The sequence below is a fragment of the Mesoplodon bidens genome, assembly GCF_964165515.1.
Source record: "Mesoplodon bidens genome assembly, chromosome: 2".
Classification (NCBI taxonomy): domain Eukaryota; kingdom Metazoa; phylum Chordata; class Mammalia; order Artiodactyla; family Ziphiidae; genus Mesoplodon; species Mesoplodon bidens.
In genome coordinates, this window is record NC_138177.1 from 164,167,786 (window position 1) to 164,190,433 (window position 22,648).

The window sequence follows — 22,648 nt, forward strand, 5'->3', positions numbered from 1 at the left end:
CTCTTACATCAGTAAAATAAGAGGAAAACTAATAATATTGCATGTTCACCGTGTGACAGTCACTCTAACATGTTTTCTCATTTAATTTTTCACAGCCTCACTATGAGGTAGTCACTATCTCTATTTTATAGATGAAGAAATGGAGAGGGTAAGCAAGTCAGACCTAGGAAGTGATGGAACCAGGGTTTAAACTAAGGTCAGTGTTCTATTCTAAAGCCCATTTCTTCCCAGAAAGTATCTCAAGTAGGCCCAAAGGACATGTCCTACTATGTTCAAAAGAATATACACTAAACCTGACTATTCTTTTGGGAAGCACAAAGTTGTCCAAAGTCCTCTTAGCAAAGTCTGGTTTTAGTGGCCAATACCATACTTTGAAATATAAGGAGAAGGCTGGAAAGCCAGAAGAAAAGATTGGGTCAAAAAGAAGATCTAAAATCCCCATGACATAAGACACCCACAATTTGGCATCTAACATGAGTGAGGAATTTTAACTGACAGTGCTGTGCCTTTGGCTATGACCATCAGCATGGACCACTGGATTACATAAGATTCTGCACAGCTGCATATACCAAATTGGCCTGGAAAATTTAAAGGGATCTTCTCAAGGATATGAATAAATATATGACTGCATCCGCACCACCCACAGTGACAGATAAAATTGAGATCTGATGTGTTGCTTGTCTGGCCTGATGCAGGATCTATAAGAAGGATGCTACAAAAGAAAGACCAGTTGCCTGTATAAAGTACCACAAGGCTGTCTAGTTGGTTTCAAGAATATGAGAAGGGGGACTTCCCTGGTGGCGTAGTGGTTAAGAATCTGCCTGCCAATTCAGCGGACACGGGTTCGATCCCTGGTCTGGGAAGATCCCACATGCTGCGGAGCAACTAAGCCCGTGCATCACAACTACTGAGCCTGTGCTCTAGAGCCCGTGAGCCACAGCTACTGAGCCCGTGTGCCACAACTACTGAAGCCCACACGCTCTAGGGCCTGTGCTCTGCAACAAAGAGAAGCCACCGCAATGAGAAGCCCGTGCACCGCAACAAAAGAGTAGCCCCCGCTCGCCACAACTAGAGAAAGCCTGTGCTCAGCAACGAAGACCCAAGGCAGCCAAAAATTAATTAATTAGTTAATTATTTAATAAAAGAATATGAGAAGGAAGAATGTTAGACCAATATTTAAGTGAGCAGGAACATCATTTGATTGAAAATTCTCAATTTTACTTAAAAAGTCAGTGGTTCCTGCTAAGTATGATAATTCAGAAATCAAGAGATATTTTTTTTCCCTAAAGGCTTTCTCTTGAAAATGACTTATTCAAATGGATTATGTCACAGGATCATCAAACCCTGAGTATGTATGTGACTTTGTGAGTTATAAATAACCTCTCCCTTGACTTAGGGATTACAGATATTAAGAGCAGGATATGGGTGTTTTATAGGTATTTTGCTGCTACTCCATTAAATGCAATCCAGAGTCTTTCGTTTTAGGTTATTTTTGAAGGAAGGGATTTATATATTTGAAGGGACTATTGAGAGAATTACAGTTATACTGACAAGACTCTCTTATCCTATAAGCAACACAATGAAAATAAATCCTGAAAATCTTTCTAAAATTTTGCTACATAAGCAAGAGCCATATAAGTTTTTTTCTGGAGGGCCTATGTGGTAATTTTCCCCACACACATTTTGTCCTTGTTCCTTGCTTAATGAAGTCCAATTTTACCTTTAGCTGGCAATAGGAAAACAATTCCTTGCTCTGTTAAAAAAAAAAAAAAGAAAAGGAACCTGCTATTGTCTCATTTTATCTTCCTATACATTAAAATGCTGGGTAGGCAGTTAAGGACCAAATGAAGAACAGTAGCTCTTTCCCTGCCAACCTTGTCATATGATTTCAGGGTCATACTTTCATTTCAGGACCATGATTAAGTTGTTGGAATAAGGGAAGAAGGCAAAAATGCTAACTTCAAAGACTAAATCCCCCTCTTAATAATACGCTATGTTTTATTTCTTACCAATTTAAAAATTATATTTTCCAATGTGTGTAATTATATACATGAAAAAGATGTCAAGGTATACTAAAATATCAGTAGGGGTAGGATTGCCAATAATTTAATTTCTTTCTTTGTGTTTTTCTGTATTTCCCAACCTTTTTAAAATGAATATGCATTACCTTTGTAAAAAAAATGCTATTAAATAATTTTTCTTATGCAGGCTTTTACACTGGTTTCATAATGAAGTGATCTGTAAAACCCGAAGAGTCTGGTAAACAATTTATGAAGGAAGTGCTGATAAATCCTTAATATCCTCCAAGCCTTTGAAAACAGTTAAAGATAAACCTTAATGGTTTCCTAAATGAAAAAGTAGTTAATGGAAAGAAAGATAAGAAATGTCAGTAACTGGTAAATAGTATAAAAATTCTCTTTTATATGGAGAATATAATATAAAACTGTAGTAATTTAGTGAGTGGATTTTGAAAGTCAAAGTGAAGGAGGATGGACAATCTATCTGAGTGGAAAATAAATAGCTCAAATTTAAGGTGTAGCTTCATTACATTTTGTTTAATGCTTTCTGATTTAGAAATGGCAGGGATATTCTCAGCAATATGACTAAAAATATGGTTGTATCTGTGAGTTGTCACAGAGTTTCTGTGAATTTCTTATTAGACATCTGCTTCTGAAACAGTAAAGACACTTAAGGAAAATTACCACTCTCTTGCCAAAGTCATGATAGCAACTGGGAATATAAAATATTAAAGTATCCAAGACCTGATTTGAACATTAACTCTAGATTAGTGATATAGACTATAGATAAATACTATCATACTTCACATCAGAATGCTTTATATTTCTTGCCTGTGTGTGGTTTTTTGTTTGTTTGTTTTGGCTGAGTGCCCTACACCTCAGGCTGAGACCTTCTTTTACTGAAATTAAGTAGAAGACAGCAGAATGAGATGACCAAATTCAATAAATAGTTGTTTAATTGCCACCTCAGAAGAGAATCCTCTTTTAGGTGCTTTTGAGATAAATAAAAGAAGGCAGTGATCCATTTTCCAGGGTACTTAGATTTAGCTGAATGAAGGTATTAACAATGATATGTACAGATAGCAGTTAAATACGTCTGCATAATAAACTCAGGGCTGTGTGGTGGTTGGGCAATGGTGGAACCCTGGGGAGAAAGCAAACTTTTATCAGAGCTGGTCAGTAAGCTTAATTACAGTGTCTTGTTATTTTTTGTGCCTTCTCAGGTATTATAACACTACACTAAACGCTGAAATAAGCCAGTCAACAATGTTACTGAGTCCACCATTAGCAGAATTAGACAGCTGACAGAACAATTTTAAAAGAAGGAAGAAAATACAGTGATATCAGTTACAAAGCTAACTTCCAATGAGAGTCTTGGAATCAATATATGTTTAATATTAAGTTTTCAGAAAAACCCTTTTCCTTCATATTCTACTCAGTATTTTCAAAGATCTATTTTTAGAATACCTGTGAAAATTTTATCATCATATATATATATGCATGTTTAAACAGACATTATAGACAAATTAATAAATATGGGTTTTCTTGCTTGCTGAAATTATACAAGACAAAGTTTAAGAGAAAGGCAATTAACATGCTAAGGTGACATTTTATTTTATCAAAATGACTAAATTGAGAAGCAGGAAACACAAATGATGACTGCAAAAGAATTTTCTTAGTTTGGCCAGACCAAAATACAAATTCTCGCACTAAATTACATAAATATCCTGTCTTAACCCACTTTACCAGTGCCATCTTAAATAGTCTCAAACATTCCCTTCCAAATCAGTCAGAGTTTCACTTTTACATAAATATACTTAGAGGCTCGAGCACAGAAAACCAAAAATACTTCCTTTGATGAAGAACAAATAATTATTAGAATTATAAAATGTTATTTGGTTTGATGACGAGGTGTTTTGGGTTTGTTTGCTTTTGGACACCAATCTAATTTTCCTCAGACCTGGTACTTGAGGTTTGATTTAATTAATGGGAATTTGAACTATTGATCTATTTAAATATCCCCAATAAATATGTAAAGGAAACAACTATTTTCTTCTAAAAAATTCAATTCTTTTTATTGAATGATTTTTAAACCAGGAACCAGATTATCCCCAAGGCCAAACAAAAGCCCTGAGACTCTCTGTCTCAACAATAGGAAAGACCTCATTTCTTATTCCCATCTTCTGGTTCCTACAGACAGAAAGATCCTATTTCAGGTTCTGGGACATTCTGTGAAACAACCTGAGGGATTTAAGGCAAGTTAAGGGCAGTCCAGTATTAATAAATCAACTCATTAGTGGTTTGGAGATCTTAGAGCACCATTGTTAATACCTAGCTTTATAAGTCATTAGAGCCTCACAAATTCCAACCCTCTCCTTAATTCACTTTCTGTAACTTTCATCACATTTTCACTTGGGGACTAAGTGACTTAGGATATAGCTGTGTCATAACATAATATCACTGGACTGAAACATGAAAGACCTGGATTTAGCTCCAGTTCTCTCACTTAAAAACTGCTTGTTCTTAAGTAGGTCCCTGAGCCGCTTTGAGACTCGATTTTATCACATAAAGCAAGAACATCACTACCGGGGCTTCCCTGGTGGCGCAGTGGTTGAGAGTCCGTCTGCCGATGCAGGGGACTGCGGGTTCGTGCCCCGGTCTGGGAGGATCCCACATGCCGCGGAGCGGCTGGGCCCGTGAGCCATGGCCGCTGGGCCTGCGCGTCCGGAGCCTGTGCTCCGCAACGGGAGAGGCCACAGCAGTGAGAGGCCCGCGTACCGCCAAAAAAAAAAAAAAAAAAAAAAAAAATATATATATATATATATATATATATATAAAGACAAATAATATCTAGTATTTGCTTAGCACCTCAGTTTGAACACTCTGCACAGTTAACCCTCACAGTAGACATATCAGGTAGGTAGTGGTGTTCTTTTTTTTTTGGCGGTACGCGGGCCTCTCACTGCTGTGGCCTCTCCCGTTGCGGAGCACAGGCTCCGGACGCGCAGGCCCAGCGGCCATGGCTCACGGGCCCAGCCGCTCCGCGGCATGTGGGATCCTCCCAGACCGGGGCACGAACCCGCAGTCCCCTGCATCGGCAGGCGGACTCTCAAACTGCGCCACCAGGGAAGCCCTATACTATATTTCTTAAAATATTACTTTTTGCAAAGAAACATGAACCAGAACCAGTCCTTATGCAAGTAAGTGTTTCCTGAGTATCCAAATTAGCCAACCCTATGGATTTAACTAAGGCTGGTCTTTCAGCTTAGCACATTCTGAGCCAGGTTTTCACTATACTTTAGAGGACATCACCAGGTAGAACTTAGAAAAAAACTGTGATAGAAGATAAGAACTAAAATTGATACATTATGAGGATATTTAATTATCCCTGAGCCAAGATTCTTATAAAGAACACTGGATAGGCCATTTTTAATAGTTTTGAGAACATTTCTGATTAGTCACAAAATTTACAATCATTTTAAAGCTTAATAGATTTATTGCTGTTTCTAAGCTCAAAGCATATCTTTTTATGCTACGACCCACAGATTCTGCTTCCAGAAATTCCTAAATTTTCTGTAAGAAGAGACTGAGATTTAGCATACTATCTCTATAGTCACTTTACCCAATGGAACCCTAAATCCACCACATCTATTAAACTACCATTGGTTTTCACATTCTCTTCATTCCATTTTGCCATTCAATCAAGTAAACTGAGAGTTAGAACCTTGGAAATACTGCTTAATGGTATGATCAACTCTGTAATGTCACCATCATCTTTGCAATGACTCTGTGGCCTACTGAAATGCAAATACTTCAGGGAAGGTTAATACATTAAACTTTTATCAGTGTTCCTGTATGTCAGGAAAAACGGGGGTTTGGGGATTCGTTAGGCTTATATAATTTAAAAAAATAAGTTTTGATTAAAAAAATAAGTTTTGATAAGAAAAAAGGTGTCAGCAGAAGGTGGCAGTGGGATTAAGGGGGAGGGGTGTGCACAGACACACATACACCCACAGAACACATTACCCTTGCTTTGCAAACCCCGTAAGAAATGCTTTGTACTTCACATGCCCATAGAACCAGCAGGAATCGAGGTTATCTTGCTAAGCACAGAAGGAAGATACCCAGCAGAAGAGTCCAGCTCCTGGTTCTTAACTAAAGTAAATGATAAATATTACAGTCACTTAAATTATCAAGATGTATTTAAATAATACCCCCAAATGGTCTGCAACATGCAAACTAAAAAATGTAGTAGACTCCAATCCTGATAAGATCAGTTAATTGCGAGTGCTTTGTTTCCACATACTTCTCTCTAACAAAACATGGCAAGTTTATGTCTCAGCAAAGAATGTCTTTAAGTGCCTTGGGAAAAAGCTCTAAAAAGCGAAACACATGTCTTTATACATTTACTATATTATCGATATTTGTAATCTTATTCCTATTTTGAAAAATTAATAATATCGGCGTTTCCCTTGGTTATAAAATAACGCTAACCTGGAGATTTTTTTTTGTTTTTTAATTTGTTAAGTTAAAACAAATGCTTTTAAAGGGGCACTTGCAATAAGAGATAAATCAGATGTGGTAATGGCTTCTTTTGTAAAAGCCATGTGTAAACGGCACATAAAGATGACAGGTCAAGCAGCAGTAGCCCATTCTTCAGCCAAAAAAGGAAACAAACAAAGAAAGGAGAACAAAACTTACCAAAAAGAAAAACATCCCCTGGCCCCTCCACCCCCAAAACCTTCATAAATAATAGTTTTGATACACTTTCAGTGGAAAACTCAGGTCAACTGGCAGTTTAGAAAAGGACATTAGAATCACAAGTGCTCAAGATGGGGATAAACTAACAACAGAGTAACCACGTGGCTAGCAAAAGACGATTTTAAAATTCTATCTTTCCTCTCTAGTGTGTCATTCTTAATCATGCAATATATTTCTCTTCAGTCTAAATTTTCTCTCTTGGCTATATCTTCCCCTACTTTTTTTTTTTTTTTTTTTTTAAATAAAGTTGCTATGCTACTGGTCCCTGGCTAGAAGTACATCCTTATAGTACTCACTAGCTTCTCCACAAAACTTGAGTCATTTTCATTGTCCATTGCTATTCTCTGGCATATAAAAATTACATCTGGATAAAGGAGCTTACTTAGGAAGACACTGGCCTTTATTAAATTACGGTTGGTAAAACTGCCTATTGTAGGAAAATCAAAATCATTCTATAATGCAGCCTTTTACAAATGCCAGCAAATGGAATTTGCCAATGACAATTATCCTTCAAACAGTTTTCATCATTTCTTAAATAGTGCTGTTATTAGATTATCCCCAGAATAGGTGAATGTAAAAGCAAACAGCTGTAAAATCAGTGCCTGATGCAAAATTTTAACTATTAAATAATAGAAAATTTTGCCTTAACACTGCACTCACCAGCAAGGACTCCACAGATCAAATGAGTGTTCTCAAACCTGAATACAGCTATAGAAATCAAAGTGATTGAGCATATATGAAAGGTTATACTAAACATGTCTAGGAGACCAGACATGACCAGTCAAGTTTATTTCATTACACTAAGAAGGGTTGAGTTGAAGAGATGGAGATGGAAAGGAAGGGGCTATAAACAGCACAAAAACTCTGATCATTTAGTATGGAACACAATTAAATACACTTGGCAGGATTTCTCAGAAGTCCCAATTCCAAAAATGATTAAAGCCATAATAAGCACTTAAGGAAAATATTATACCCCAATTTGATATCTAGAAAATAGCACCTTGATTCCACAGAACTATATACAACAGAAAATGATGACTAGATATTAATTAGCTGTGTCTTCTCTTCCCAAAAAATCCTATAATAGTGAAATGGTTTTCCATGTTAACATTTTCAATAAATTCCGAAAAGGAATGTGGCTTTGGAGAAACACTACAAAATTTTGTATTACTCAGACATGGCAACAAGGTACATACTTTGTGCTAGTAAACAGACCACTTCAAAATGTGGAGTGTTGGTTTTAAGTAATCACCTGGATGATACAATAGAATCTAGAACTGTGAGAGTAAGATAAAAGGTTCACCAAGGTGAAGTAAGAGATTAAGCAGTGGACCTTCTGTTAATTCCACATTATAGGAGCAGCTCTCCTCACACCCGCATTTCCACACCCACTCCATCCTCACTCTTCACTATGATCAGAGAGGCATTAATAACTACTAATTTGTAGAGTGCTTCTTTTTAAACCAAAACAAAACAAGACAAATTCAGCATATTAAAAATGCTTCTAACAGATGTGAAAATTACATGTGTTGTAGTGACTGATTAAGTGGGTTAGAAAAAAATTATTTTTAAAACTTCGTATAATAAGTCAAATAGTTCCAAAGCTGATTTAAAACATTAATATTCTCAGAAGTGAACGCATGTGAATAAGTTATCTCTGTTTTAGGACTGAGCATAAGACAATTACTGGGCTGCACAGAAGAGTGAAAATATGGGAAAAACAAGAAAATTTTTCTAGAAAGACTGGCTGACAATATCTCTTGCTGATCTGCTGAAGCAGAGGTTCCTTCCTCCCCTTTTTTTGGTAGTGGGTCTGTCTATGTGCAGCATTACTGACTCATTTCCTTAATGATTAGTAGCAACCAGAATCAGATTTGCAATAAGATTTATTCGTAATAATTTTACATATTAACAAAGCAAATAACATGAGAAAAATATCAAAGAAAATGTTCCAAAAAGAAAAGTTCTTAGCAGATTTCTTTAGGCTTAAATATCTTGCTCAACTGCTAATGGATAAACAATTTATTCAACCGTGTATCACAGCTAAAGGATCCTGGACCGGGGGAAAGGAACATAGATTTAGGAATGTGTTAGAAAGCACCTCCCAAAGCTAATTACAGATCAAGGAATCCTTCAGAACACAACAACTAGGGAGCAAAGACACCTCCAAAAGCATATAACTTTATTTTATTCTGACTTCTTGGTAAATACTGCCCAAATCAGCCCTGAAGTAGGGAACTCCTCTCAGAGAAATCTTTACTTTGAAAGAGGAACCCTTCTAAAATGTTTCCCTTAGATACCCAACCTTAAACTTATACACTATGGTGTACCAAAAATTTAGAGTGAAAATCATTTCCCTTTCTTTACCATGTTCATTAGATATCTCTAAAACCCGGCTAAAGAGAAGGTGAATTTGGGAACTGTTTCTTTATTCCTTAGGGGGAGATAGAGGCAGGCCCTTAAAAACCAAAAAGAACAAAGAGGTTAGCTGGATTTGTCGCTGAACATGTTAAGAGCACAGTTAACACAGAACAATTTGGAAACTGACAGAGGCAGGCGTGTTGTGGTGGTAAAGATATTTTAGATTATCGTTCAGGTGTACCCTGGCTGCCAGATAAATAGGAATGAGTGCCTTGTCTTTTGTTTTCCATTTCTAATCATAAACAAGACCAAAAACACTTCAACACTGAACGAAGATGTTAAGATTGTGACTACAACTCTTTGAAACAGTACAAAGTCAGAAAATCTAACTGATCAGTTCTCTATCTCTCTAGACCTGTGTCGGGGGTCAGCAGCCTACAGCCAGAAGCCAAATCCAGCCCTTTCCTTGCTTCTGTACAGCTATGAGCTAAGAATGGTTTTACATTTTTAAATGGTTGGGAAAGAAATAGAAAAATATTTAGTGACACATACAAATTATATGAAACTCAGATTTCAGTGTCCACAAATAAAGTTTGACTGGAACATATTCATGTTTCTTTGTTTATTTATTGTCAATGCTGCTTTCACTCTACAATGGCAACATTGAGTACTTTTGACAGAGACTATATGGACTGCAAAGCCTAAAATATTTATTATCTGGTCCTTTACAGAAAAAGTTTGTCAACCCCTGGTCTATCTGACATACAAAACTCTTGATACCACAAGAGTTTGATACATTTGGTATTTTTATATCATATAAAACACAAGACAAATGTATCAAACTGCTCTCTGAAATGTATTTTAGATAAATGCAAAATGTCAAATAACAGGTTCTCTTCATGGTATCACACTCCAAGATGTATTTACAAATATAAACAAGTACCCTGGTCTCGATAATACATTCTATAGTGAAAATAGTTGATTATTACTGTGGTAAATGGATAAGAGCTTTTAATGGAATCAAATTACAAGACATTAACAAGAGAGACTGACACCTGTCATAGAAGTATACGTAGATTCTTTGAATAAACCAAGGACCATACTACAGGATTAATAGGAGAGACAGTGGCTTCTGGACCATATATGGGGTTTTTGGGCTACTTGCATGTACTGACTGGGCACGGGGTGATAAGTTTGGCACAAACTTGTGTCCTAATATAAGAGATTCTAAGTGAAGTTAGACTTTATCCGTTACCATGTTACTAATTATTTAATTCAATTTAACAAATATTAATTATTCATTATATATCTGAGATACAAAGGTATCTTTGGCAAACAAAGATAGATAAAACAAGGCTTCAAACCTCTGAGAATCTCAGTTTTGAGGAGACAGGCAAAACTAAAAGAGATGGATTAACATTTCAAATTTTTAATATCACTTTTTCTAGTGGGGCTCTAAGTCAAAATCAGAATGTTAAACAGAAAGTAAGTTTCCGGGCTTCCCTGGTGGCGCAGTGGTTGGGAGTCTGCCTGCCGATGCAGGGGACACGGGTTCGACCCTGGTCTGGGAGGATCCCACATGCCACGGAGCGACTAGGCCCGTGAGCCACAACTACTGAGCCTGCGTGTCTGGAGCCTGTGCTCTGCAACGAGAGGCCGCGATACTGAGAGGCCCGCGCACCGCGATGAAGAGTGGCCCCCACTTGCCACAACTAGAGAAAGCCCTCGCACAGAAACGAAGACCCAACACAGCCAAAAATAAATAAATTAATTAAAAAAAAAAAAAAAAGAAAGTAAGTTTCCATAACTGTATCATATCAAAGTGGTATAAATCAAATCACGTGAGGGCTATTATAGAGGATGTAAAGGTTAGCCAGGCTGTCAGAGAAGGCAAGCAAACTTAGAATGCAGGCTCTAGTGGTATGCTGCTTCAGGATATAATGGCAATACAATCTTGTCAACAGATTCTGGGCTACAAGAAGTTTCCAAAGCTACAAAACTATCCCACCCCCTCCCTCCCAACTCCTTTATCTAACAAACAAACAAAAAACCCCAAGTGCCTGTGTGATCTATGAAGAAGCTAGGATTTCCAGGAATTCCAAAATGTTCTTTTAGAGAGGGCAAGTGATTGGGAAGGGACATAAAACTGAATAAACCATAGGGAAGCAACCAATGGGCAACGGAGCCAGAAAGAAAACAGAGCTGATAAAACAAGAAAAGCTAGAAAAAGAAAGGAAGAAAGCAGAGGGATAACATGCTAGGAGGAAGACTGGGACAGAACTGGATATCAGATGGTAAGTTATCTGAGGGCAAGAACTGTGACTAATTGCAACATGAGAGTAACTTTTAACTATGGTGAAGACCTTATAATGTGGAAGATAGAAAATTCTTCAGAATGCCTCCATTTAGAACCAAGAAGTGAAAGCTACAGGGAAACAGACTTTGACTTAATACATGAATGATTAATATCTAAAAATCTGGGATGTCGAAAGACATAATGTGCTGTATCTTGGGAGATGTTTAATCACAGGCTGGGAGACCACTTGGTCTCTGAATCTCTAAATGATACTGTACAGAAGAATCAAGCATTGGAAGGGAGAGGAGTTGGATTGGGGGCCTATCCAATCCTAAAATTCTGATAATGCTGCCTCTTTGCAACCCATCCCTGCAATACATTGATTGCCCTAGAGGGCAATGAATAAAGAATGGATAGCAGTAACCATGTTTTTCCTTTCATTCTTATTCTCTGTGTTTTGTTGAGATAGGATTCTATACATATGGAGACTCTTCTTTAAAGAGACAGAATTAAACTGCAACCTTTATTGATTTGGGGGACCTGAAAAGATAGTTGGGACTCTATGCCTTCTCACCTCCTTTAATCTTTAAGATTAGATTTATTCTGTTATTTACCCCAAACAGGATTTTGACTGTGATAAAGGGGAGGGCTACCCTCTAGGATATCAATCACAAAAGATTAGAAAAGCATTCCTAACGTAGATGTTTCCTCAACAATCTGTCATCTGTACATTTGGTAAGGCTATTATTAAAGTTATTTAGCTTTCAGCCTTTATTTCTGATCTGTGGGAGTAATAAACTTTCTCTTCTCTTTATTTTTCAAGTTCTAGTATGAAAGGAATTTCGTTTACAGAATGAAATACTCCATGAATTTGTAATTGCTGATCACAGCTACCCCTCTTCCTGTTCCAGCCTAACTTTATATGGCTTTCTTACTTTAACAACAACTTCTTAACCATTTCAGGTGTCCATTCCTAAGGTCCACACCAACATGTTTCTTTTTGCATCATGTTCTGATGCAGTAAAAAGGAGATCCAAGGGCATGAGGGATAACAGTAGCAGAAATGAGCCAGGCTTACTGATACTATTCCCTACAGTGTAGAGGAGGCAGATGGAGTTATCCCACAGATAAGAATAAGGAGTTGTCTCCATTTCTACTACCAAAATTACAAGCAACAGGGCTCGTTTGAATGCAGTGAAAAAAAAGCAAAACTTCTATGTGTAATAGAAACAATATAATAGTCTTCCGCAGTGTGATAGAGAATGCTGTAAAAAAAGTTTGGGATTTTATAATTTCTATGAAGACAAACAGAAGGGAAACTTGGTAGAAAAGTTCTATATATCTTTACTATGCTCAATACTCTTGGCAAGAAAAAAGCAACGATGAGAAAGTGTCTCATATTATTTTTGAATTTTCTGTCTTCCTTTTGTAAATGCATGATCACTAGGTAAAGCCTAAATATAAATTTTGATTGGTAATGCCTTCAAAAAATAACCAAACCTCTAATGCGTAGGATGTCTTATATGCTATTTTATAGGAAATATTACAGTAGTGACTTAGGAATGTAGGAAGAAGTGAATTGGCTTATATCCACAGAAATTTCACAGTAAAACTTACAATAATATCTAATAGAAAGAAATGTACTAGGATCTAGGATGGCAACGAAATCTAGTCCACAGATAATCACTAGTCTCATGTTAGTCAACAGAGTCAATATCTTCTCCCTTCAAAACTTTTACCAAAGATATAAACAAGTAGTAGAACTGACCCATGCAAACTGAATCTCCTTCATAATCCATGCATTAGCATAAGAATATGGCTAAAAGATAGGTCAAGAATATAGAGGCTAGATTTACCTTCAAGTATGGTCCACTCTAAAATACCATATGGGTAAGATGAATTGATTAAGAGTACATGGAATTTTTAACTTTAGTAGTTTTAAGTGTTTGGTCAAATATCAATACAGAGTAGATGGACATCAACACAGCTATTTAATTGCTTACTTTTATTTTTAAAAATCCAGGAAGTTAATGTGTTTGTTTTTTTAATTTCCAGTCCCCAAAAGACCAAGAATTTAATGACAACCAGAGCTTCTGGTTCCTGGAACATGTTACAGATTCATTCTCATGAGGTAGGTTTGTCTCTACGTTACTAGGTGGAAATCTGGGCACCAAGTAGTTAAGTGAACTTCTCAGAGTCACCCTAGAAATGACTAATAACAAAACCAAGGCAAAAACCCCAGACTTTTTACTGGTCTGTATTGATACCTTTAGTCCAAATTGTTTTTCACTCATCAACCTGCTGTTAAGAAGCTGAACCAGGGTAAAACCAACACAGTTATTTGGATCTGTCTCTGGTACCAAGAATGAAATGAGATGTGAGAGTGAAACCAAGACTATTTACAGCTTTATGTTATACATATTGGCAGCAGTGTAAAATATTTTTCCTCTGGGGCTTCCCTGGTGGCGCAGTGGTTGAGAGTCTGCCTGCCGATGCAGGGGACCCAGGTTCATGCCCTGATCCGGGAAGATCCCACATGCCGCAGAGCGGCTGGGCCCGTGAGCCATGGCCGCTGAACCTGCGTGTCCGGAGCCTGTGCTCCGCAACGGGAGAGGCCACGACAGTGAGAGGCCCGCGTACCGCAAAAAAAAAAAATTTTCTTGCCTCTGATAACTGTGATGGGCATATATTTTGAGCCTGCATCGGCCAGCTTATTAGTCCAATACGAAGTATCAGCCCTTCCCCTCTCAACCATTCTCACCCTATTAACAGAAGAAAGGGCCTCTCCTTTGATCATCAGTAAGGACCTCTGAGGGCTCCTGCTGCACTTCAGAAAACCGAAAAGTATTGTTGGCTTACGCTAGACTTTTAATGGACTTGAAATAACTCCAATACAAAGGGAAACAAAACTCAAGGGGACAGTTACAATAATAATTAATAAAATGCTATGTACATGGATGAAAACTGGAAATATTATCTGAAACAGTTATAAAAGTATCAACAAAATCCTAAGATTATTTCCTTTTTCGTTTCTTGAAAAAAATTCAAAAGAATCTAACCAATGCCATAGTTCTGTATTTCATAAGGAAAGCTCTCATATCTCTATTTCACAGATAAAGGGGAGTACTGATGATGAGCACTTTCTGTGTTAAAGAATGGTTCTGCAATATTTCAGGTTAATTTGAGGTCTCTTTTTTCTTATTATGAGTGAATCAATAAATATGCTTAATTACAAAATATTTCTTATCAACAGACATAGCCTGTGACATGAAAGATATACTCATACCAGATTTTAAATTTTAACCTGCTTCTCACTTCTTTCCCATCTTTTTGGATAGCCTATAATAACAGAGTAGCAGTTTTCAGGAAATACCAGAGAATTATTTCTACATGTCTCCAGAGAAGATAGAATAATAATAGTGGGTGTTGAAGGACAAAAGATTCTTGGCTTTAGGGTTCTCTTTTTTTGCTCTAAGACACCGTCATCTTAAAAACAAAAGGTCTTGTTTAGAAGTTACATCAGCTGGAAGTGTTGAGAAGTAAAGTACAATAATCTCAGTTTGATAACTCTATGAACTCAGATTTCAAAACAAATATTTGAGACAACATTAACCAAATCATCCATATTGGTACATTCAAACGCCATAAAAAGCAAGCTACATGCAAGATTTCATTAATACTGAGGGGGAAAAAAAAACCAGGTTAGGTATCCGAGTTGTGTTGTGAAGAGAGAATACACACATATTTACTTCAGGTAAGACTTAAAAATCAACATGCAAACAGAAGACACATACTTGTCACGACAGAACCTTAGCTCACAAGGCCATCAATGAAAAACAATTGATTTCAACACACATGTAAGAATAAACAAGTCCAAAGTTTATCAGAAAAACAAAAATATATCGATATCTATTTTAAGCTTATCATAATGGCTAAATATTGCTTCTAGCAATATAATTACTTAACTCATAAAGAAGTAACACAGTATTTTAATTCAGAGAAGGATATGTTTATGTACAGACCTTAAAGAAATTTGTTATTCCAGGACTTTTAAAGATGGGCAGAGTAGTCTGGAAAATTCAGCCCTGGCTGGAGGCTAAAGGGCACCAGCACCATTTTCCTTAAACCATCAACATTATACTTGTGAAAAATGCATTTAACCTTTGCAGATCTCTTCTATACACCAGGCAGGATAAAGTTGTTTGTCCCTATACGTCTCAGAAATACACATAAGAAGGCCACAGAAGTCAAAAGCCCTTTTCCAAAAAAGGCCTTTGTGTATATTGGTTTGATATATCAAGAAAAGGAGTGGTTATAGATTCACAGATTAAAATGTATCATTTTAAGGCTTTTGAAAGGTTAGCAACTTGAATTTTTTTTCTTAAACTACAGAGCCCATGCCCCACAAATAACTATTGAAGATTAGGAAAATATTCCATCAAATGTTTCTAAAGGATATCCTGCTTTCTGTGAAACACTGGAGAGGAGTATATAGCAACAGTGAACAATAAGAACATGCAGGATAAAAGAGTTAAAGCTTTTGGGGAAAGTACCAACCTGCCATATGCTTAAATCAGATTTGCCTAAACTTGTTAAACTTTGGTGAAGAAAACTGGCTTGAGCAATGCATTGCTACTCCTTTGTACCCCATGATATATATTCTACAAAGAGTAACATTTTATTGACAGAAAAATGATCACACACTCTCCCCTAGGACAGTGAACTATCAAGATCAGAGGGCATCACACAGGAGATAACACAGTAGAAGCGAACAACAAAGTTCAATGGTTTTAGTCTTGACATTTCAGATGAGCACCCTGTTTTCCGATCACAGAAAGACCAACCACCAGAAAGCCAATGCAAGAACCACGAGAAAAGACATCACAAAAGGAATACGAGGAGATGAAAAAGTACTAGAGTAGAGGTGGCACTTTTTGAGAAACTTGTGATCCTCAGGGATTGGAATAGAAACCTTGGGAAGAATTTCTTCATTTTCTTGCTGGGGCAAGGTGCTTTCAGTAGATCTCTCTTGCCTTTTAATTTTCTCTTCATCCTGCACTAACAGAGCACGTTCCTGTGTCTGCTTTCACGGTAGAAGATCAAGAAAGACAGAGAAAGATGAACAAAATGGCAGATGGAAAATGCTCAAAAATGATACTTGGGGATGTGCAAAGGATTTGGGAAGATCTTTTGGACACTGTATTTTACTTTACTTTGGCAATTATACTAGCAGAAGTTCTATAACACAGTAGGGTACTCAATAGGTAATTGAATGAATGAATGAAGAGTAGAAGTCCTCAAAGTTCAAGGAATCACTGGACTTTCTTAGTTATAGTACTTATTCCTCCTTTAAGGATATTCACACAAATTTTCGGTCATTTTTCATTGCTTTGGTGCTGCCAATTTTCCTTAGATCGATTGGGCAAAGCCAATAATAAAGCATTCTTCTTGCCATCAGAAAAGTTACTTTTATTACAAATAGAATGGCAGAATATAAAATGTTATCCTCATATCTCTTCATATGGACTTAGAAAACTGCAACAGTTCATTCAGTATGGCAATTAGCTTTTGCTCAAGGGAATAAAAATCCTAATCCTATACATTTCTAAGACTGCAAAAGAAAAATGAAAGTATAAAAGTTTATATGAGGGAACAGATGTATATGTATAACTGATTCACTTTGTTATAAAGCAGAAACTAATAAAAAAATAATAATAATAATAAATAAAATGACTGGACAGTCAGTAACCAAAAAAAAAAAAAGTTTATATGAGCCTCCAAGGTCTACCAGAAAAAAACCCCCAAAAACCATAAACTAAACTCCCACAAATCTCAACAATTACAAACTCCCTCCCCCCTTCAGAATCATGATTTAAAATAATAATAACGAACATCATGAAGGTTTATACAACACATTAAGCAAATGGTTTTGATACTTTTAAGGAAAATTATTTTTTTCCAATTATCCAATTGAGAAATTTTTCTCCCCTGGCAATTTCTGTACTCTGCCATCCAGTCAAGACAGATGTTTTCTATGAAAGGAAAAACTTGGCTCTAAGTTCTCTTAGTTGAGCCAGCCTTCTCTGATCTCTTTGGAAGTTCAACTCTGGTTCTTTGCACACCCCTAAGTGATACGTATCAGGGAGAAAGTAGCTGGGGGACTGGTCAGCAAAAAAAGGAAAAAAGGAAAAGAAAGGATGCAAAATTATAATGATTTTTAAAAGAAAATAAGGGGGAGAAGAAAGACAACATAAAAAGAATAGGGTACAATTAAATTCGTTTTTCTCTCCGAATACATATTTATATCTTCATGCAGCTTTTCAACCAGCCATGCGCCGAAATAAGCAAATTGAAAGCTGCAAAATGCAGCAGCGAAAATGTTATGTGTTAGGTCAAAAGGCGGTGAGTGTGAATTTACTAGTATAGCCAAAAGAAAAAAAAAATCACTGAGCAGCTGCTGTTCAGTTCTGGGGGAATTATCTGCTTAGAGCCATGACAAGAGCAAATTCTGATTGAGAAGCACAAGTCATAACAGCAGCATTACCTCTGGCCCACCAACCTTTCTTTCCGAGGGAAGGACAGAGGTTTTCTTCACCTGGTCATACACAAATTATATAAAATTCAGTTGCCTTGCAATGCAACAACAATGCTGTCAAAGGTGGAAGAGGTATCCCCAGAGAACAAAAATATTGTCCTAATTATTAAAGAAAAAGTAAGATACGCCAGGAAGTAGAATTATCCTATATAAAAGGTTATAACAATATAGTTCTTACTTATTGCATTATTCATTTAGAGGGGTAATATAATAACCCTAGAGCTAAAGTACTCCCTATTGATCTAATTTAATTTATAAAAGTCATTTATTTAAAGTCCACAAAATGAAACAGCCATTCCCAAAACTAGCCCTAAGATGGTTTCTGAAGGGTTTCTATTTAGACACAAGATATTTTCTGGAAATGGAGACTGGTTCAAATTTACCAAACCTCATCCAAGAGGGTACTAAGTTACTTCTCCAAAGTAGCTAAGCATCTTTTATTACTTGCACAGAATCAAAAAGAAAACTTCTAGAAAATATGCAGTTATGGTTTGTAGATAGGGTTAGCCAGACGAGGTAGCAACAAGTGCTTTATCAGGGAGCCATAGACTTATGGAAAGTAGTCACTGTCTCAGTTCAGGGTATATGCTCCAGATTTGGGATACAGAACTAATGTCCACTTAGACCAGAGAGTGGAGGCTGAGAGGACAGTGAATAAGGACAACTGCATCCTATCAACCCTGGTAACTCTCTCTCCCTGCCCATCATTCAGGAATTCTCCAGCCTTCTTGGTGAAGCTGTTTCAACTCTATTTGGAGAATTGTTAGCCAATTTTAATCACATTTTGAAAAATATAAAATGTATCCTTTGTGAACCAACTTTTATTATCTTCTCCAGTTCCAGAAACTAAACAGTTAAGTTGGATAGTTTACCATGAACTCTGAATATAAAAACAAAATTTTAAAAAATTATTAAGACATCACTTTACCTTTCTTAACTAGAATTGCTATTGTTTTGGGAGGAAACAAGCATATAATTTTAAAATCATTACACTCACTCATTGAGTCACTGTGACTATTTATATACATACTTAACCTGTATAGGGTAAAGGTTAAGTAAAGAATTTTTGAATATGTGCTCAAGGTAACTTTTAAGATATTCTCATTACACAGGTTCAGGTGTAGGATCTCTAAAATGGGTAATGACAACAATTATAGAAAAAGAACAGCCTCTAAAAGGTATCTCTTCCTCTAATTGTGACTATCTTATAAAATAGTGTATTAAAAGCTTGATGTTACTCATAAAGATAAAATAAATCATCAATAGTTCTTCTAAAACTGAAATACAATCATTAGTACTTGGTATTCTGCATTCTCTGGCTGAGGTCTCCTTGGTTTATTATATAATTGTGGTCAACCATTCCAGACATTTCTAAGTTGTGCAAATGTTCAAACGAAGTTTTTAAAAAATGCCTATCCCTTTCCAAATTTTGATCTTACTAAATTTAGTAAACTCTCTGGTCCTTGAAGTCACAGTTTGAACATAAAGTTCCACTGGCTTATGGTCAATTTGTAAACATACACTAGGCAGAAGCATGCAGCTGCAGAGGCAGTTCTCAGGGCCCAGTCATCGACTGGTAGCTCCAAATGGCCCCCATAATTGGACTGAGTAGTCTATATGACTTAAAACAAGTGTTTGATTATGAATGCTTTAAAGCTGGAATGAATTGGTAAGACCCAAAGCTAAATTTCAGCTCTAAACTTTCAGATACAGATTATCAATATACAAAAGCATTTATCTCACTCATTCTCACAACTGGTCACGTGGACAAAGTACTCACTCCTTCTCCTGTAGGGATTTGCCCATTGATGTTAAGTGTTCGAAAGGGAGAGTGAGTGGATAAGCGTTTATCCCATTCACTAGGCCGTGGTTCTGGTACAGATTCCATAAAGTTCTTTTTCAGCTCACTGATGCTGGCATGATGTTTTTTGATCTCTTCTTGACTTTTGTCTAAATCCTATAGTTGAAAGGACAAAGATGCAAAACAATAAATATTCAGGGAAAAAAACAACACCAAGAGGAGCCCATTATAGACTATGGGCACTGGTAGAAAATACACCACATCCAGGATAGATGTTGTTAAGCCATAAATTACATTCAAATTGTAAATATACAATATGGTATATTTGCTTTTTTTTTTTTAACACAGTGCTTTTCTTGGAAGCAGTGAAGCATCGTAACCCTATAGCTCTTAGCAGTTATATAAGCTATAAAGAGCTCACTCCTTAATTTTACAACTCTTCTTCCCATTACGACACAGCACTAGATCTCCAACTCCTCATCCCAAGCAGGTAATCCCACAACTCAATTAGCCTCAGCTTGATAGGAACTGATTTAGTCTCAGCTCAGGCAGGATGGAGATAGCAATAGAGAAGGAGAAACTGTTAAACGAAGGACATGGTGAAAGATTCAACTCCCACCACAGGTTGCCTTGCCTTGGTGAGTTGCAACTGTACAGTATCCCTCTATTTCTACCTGGAGACAGTTTTGCTTTCTTACCACTAGGTGACTGTTGCTGGGTTTTGGTAAACAGGAATAGTCCTTTCTCGATACAAAAATTTATTACTGAAATTCCTGGCTCAAGCCTCCAGAGCAAGTGGTTAGTATCTCTGAATAATTACTCAGGGGTATATAATATAATGGATTTTTTTTCTTTGTCAATACTATCCACACACACTAAAAGCCTTATGTTTTGCAGCTTCTGACAGCTTCACTTCATCCCTCAGTACCATTCAAACTAGGGACCATCTTCCAGTAACCATCAATGGATGGGGAGTGATTTAATAAGAACTTGTCAAATATATGTCTCCCTGACGACTTAAAATAACTAAACTGTTCCAGCAGATGTGACTACTGGACAACTAGGGGGAAGCTCTCACAGATGATATCCAGGGAGAAATGATCAAAACTAGGCTAATAAAGCTGTAAATAATATGAGAAATAACATTCAAGTTTACGTAACAGGAGGCATAAACCAACTTTCAAGAGACTTGGCCAGAAATAATCTGGGAAATACAACGTGAAGACAAAAACTCAAATGTTCTTGGTCCAACATACTTCTTCAAAAAAACCTCAAAAGATCTATGTTTGAAATCAAAACATGTGGGAGCCTGTCACTTGATGACTGCTAAAAATTCTGTGTTTATTATATATCAAGGCAGCTCTGTATCCAAGAAAAGCATAATACTAAATATATCTCCTAATATGCTGTGTGAATTTGGGGATAAGTCTTTTTTTTTTTTGGCTCCGTGGGAAACAGCCTCATTTGGTGTTGAGGGTGGGGGGGGAGGAATTCATTTAAATAAAAATTTGTTGTAAAAGGTTTTCCTGGGGCAATATAGGCTGCAATTAAGTAAATTTTTTGCAAAAGCAATGTCAAAGAGAAAACAGTACAGGAAAAAGAATCAGTGAGGTATATGACACAATTTTGATTTTGGAGATATTCATTCAGAAAATTCATTTAATAGTCTATTCTTTTTATTTTTGCAAGACTGAATGATGTTTATGTGCTTTGAGATCAGTCAAAGAGAAAACTAACCCAAAAAGGGCAATCCTGTAGCTCCCCCATAAGAGTACCTCTTGCCTCCTGGGATGAAATATGAGTATAGCTCAAGAATATGGGCTTCACCATGGGGAAACAACAGTTTGCACTTTTGTTCTAGCTGAAAGCAAGAAAAGCATGTTTACTAGCTAAAGAAAAGCAGGAACAAGGTCAGTCAAAGACTCAGTAGTAGGCTGAACAACTGAGACCCATCAGGCATGGAAGGCTCTGTGACCTAGCTCCTGACAAAATCAAATCTGCTTGGGCCAAGAACTAAACGTATTTGGGAGGGTTAAAGGTAAGAATGGAGCAAAAAAAAAAAAAGATCGGGCTTCCCTGGTGGCGCAGTGGTTGGGAGTCTGCCTGCCGATGCAGGGGACGCGGGTTCGTGCCCCGGTCCGGGAGGATCCCACATGCCGCGGAGTGGCTGGGCCCGTGAGCCATGGCCACTGAGCCTGCGCGTCCGGAGCCTGTGCTCCGCAATGGGAGAGGCCGCAACAGTGAGAGGCCCGTGTACGGCAAAAAAAAAAAAAAAAGATCAAGAGAGGCTATGATAAAACCATAACTCTCTGGGTTATTAGCTTCTTACTATAAAAGAGTGGTGGTTTGTTACTTGTCCTGCCTAGCTTTTGATTGGGTTGGAACCTGAGAAAATAAATGTTCCAATAAAATCAGCAGCTTCTGAGGGAGCTTTCTCCATCCTTCTTAGCTGGCTCTGTTGGAAACCTGTGGGGTCACAGAGTTAAATTAAGATCTCAGAGGGACCTGTTCCAAATACAATTTGTCACAGAAACTTGCTATAGGTTCTCATTGGGAGATGGAGGAGGAAACGGTAGATCTAAAAATGAACTCGACCTTATTTGTGCCAGAACAAAGTATTAGTGGGGGTGGGGTAGGAGTAGGGGGAGGAGGGAATGCTTAAGAAAAAATCTGCTAGAGTGACAGATAACTGGAGAGAACTTCCCTAAGCGGGGGAAAAAAACTTTTACAATACTAGAGGATGATGGTTAGCCAAACTACTTTGGCTGTTTTCAGGTTAGACACTTTCTGATGCCTATCATCCTATAATTTTAGCA

General features: G+C 37.1%; 1 protein-coding gene across 19 annotated transcripts in view; it reads right to left on the reverse strand.

The window, feature by feature from the left end:
- Window positions 1–22,648, reverse strand: part of EPB41 (erythrocyte membrane protein band 4.1) — a 207,104-nt gene that overhangs the window by 33,601 nt on the left and 150,855 nt on the right. For 8 of the 19 annotated variants that reach the window (XM_081217497.1, XM_081217501.1, XM_081217505.1 and 5 more), the window contains 2 exons: window positions 19,812–19,988; window positions 17,981–18,031 (listed from right to left, as the gene is read on the reverse strand). In XM_081217497.1, the coding sequence (XP_081073623.1) occupies window positions 17,981–18,031; window positions 19,812–19,988 (228 nt within the window). Of the gene's footprint in view, window positions 1–16,408; window positions 17,598–17,980; window positions 18,032–19,811; window positions 19,989–22,648 lie in introns of those variants that run through there. The other 11 variants (XM_081217496.1, XM_081217495.1, XM_081217494.1 and 8 more) reach the window with 5 other exon arrangements.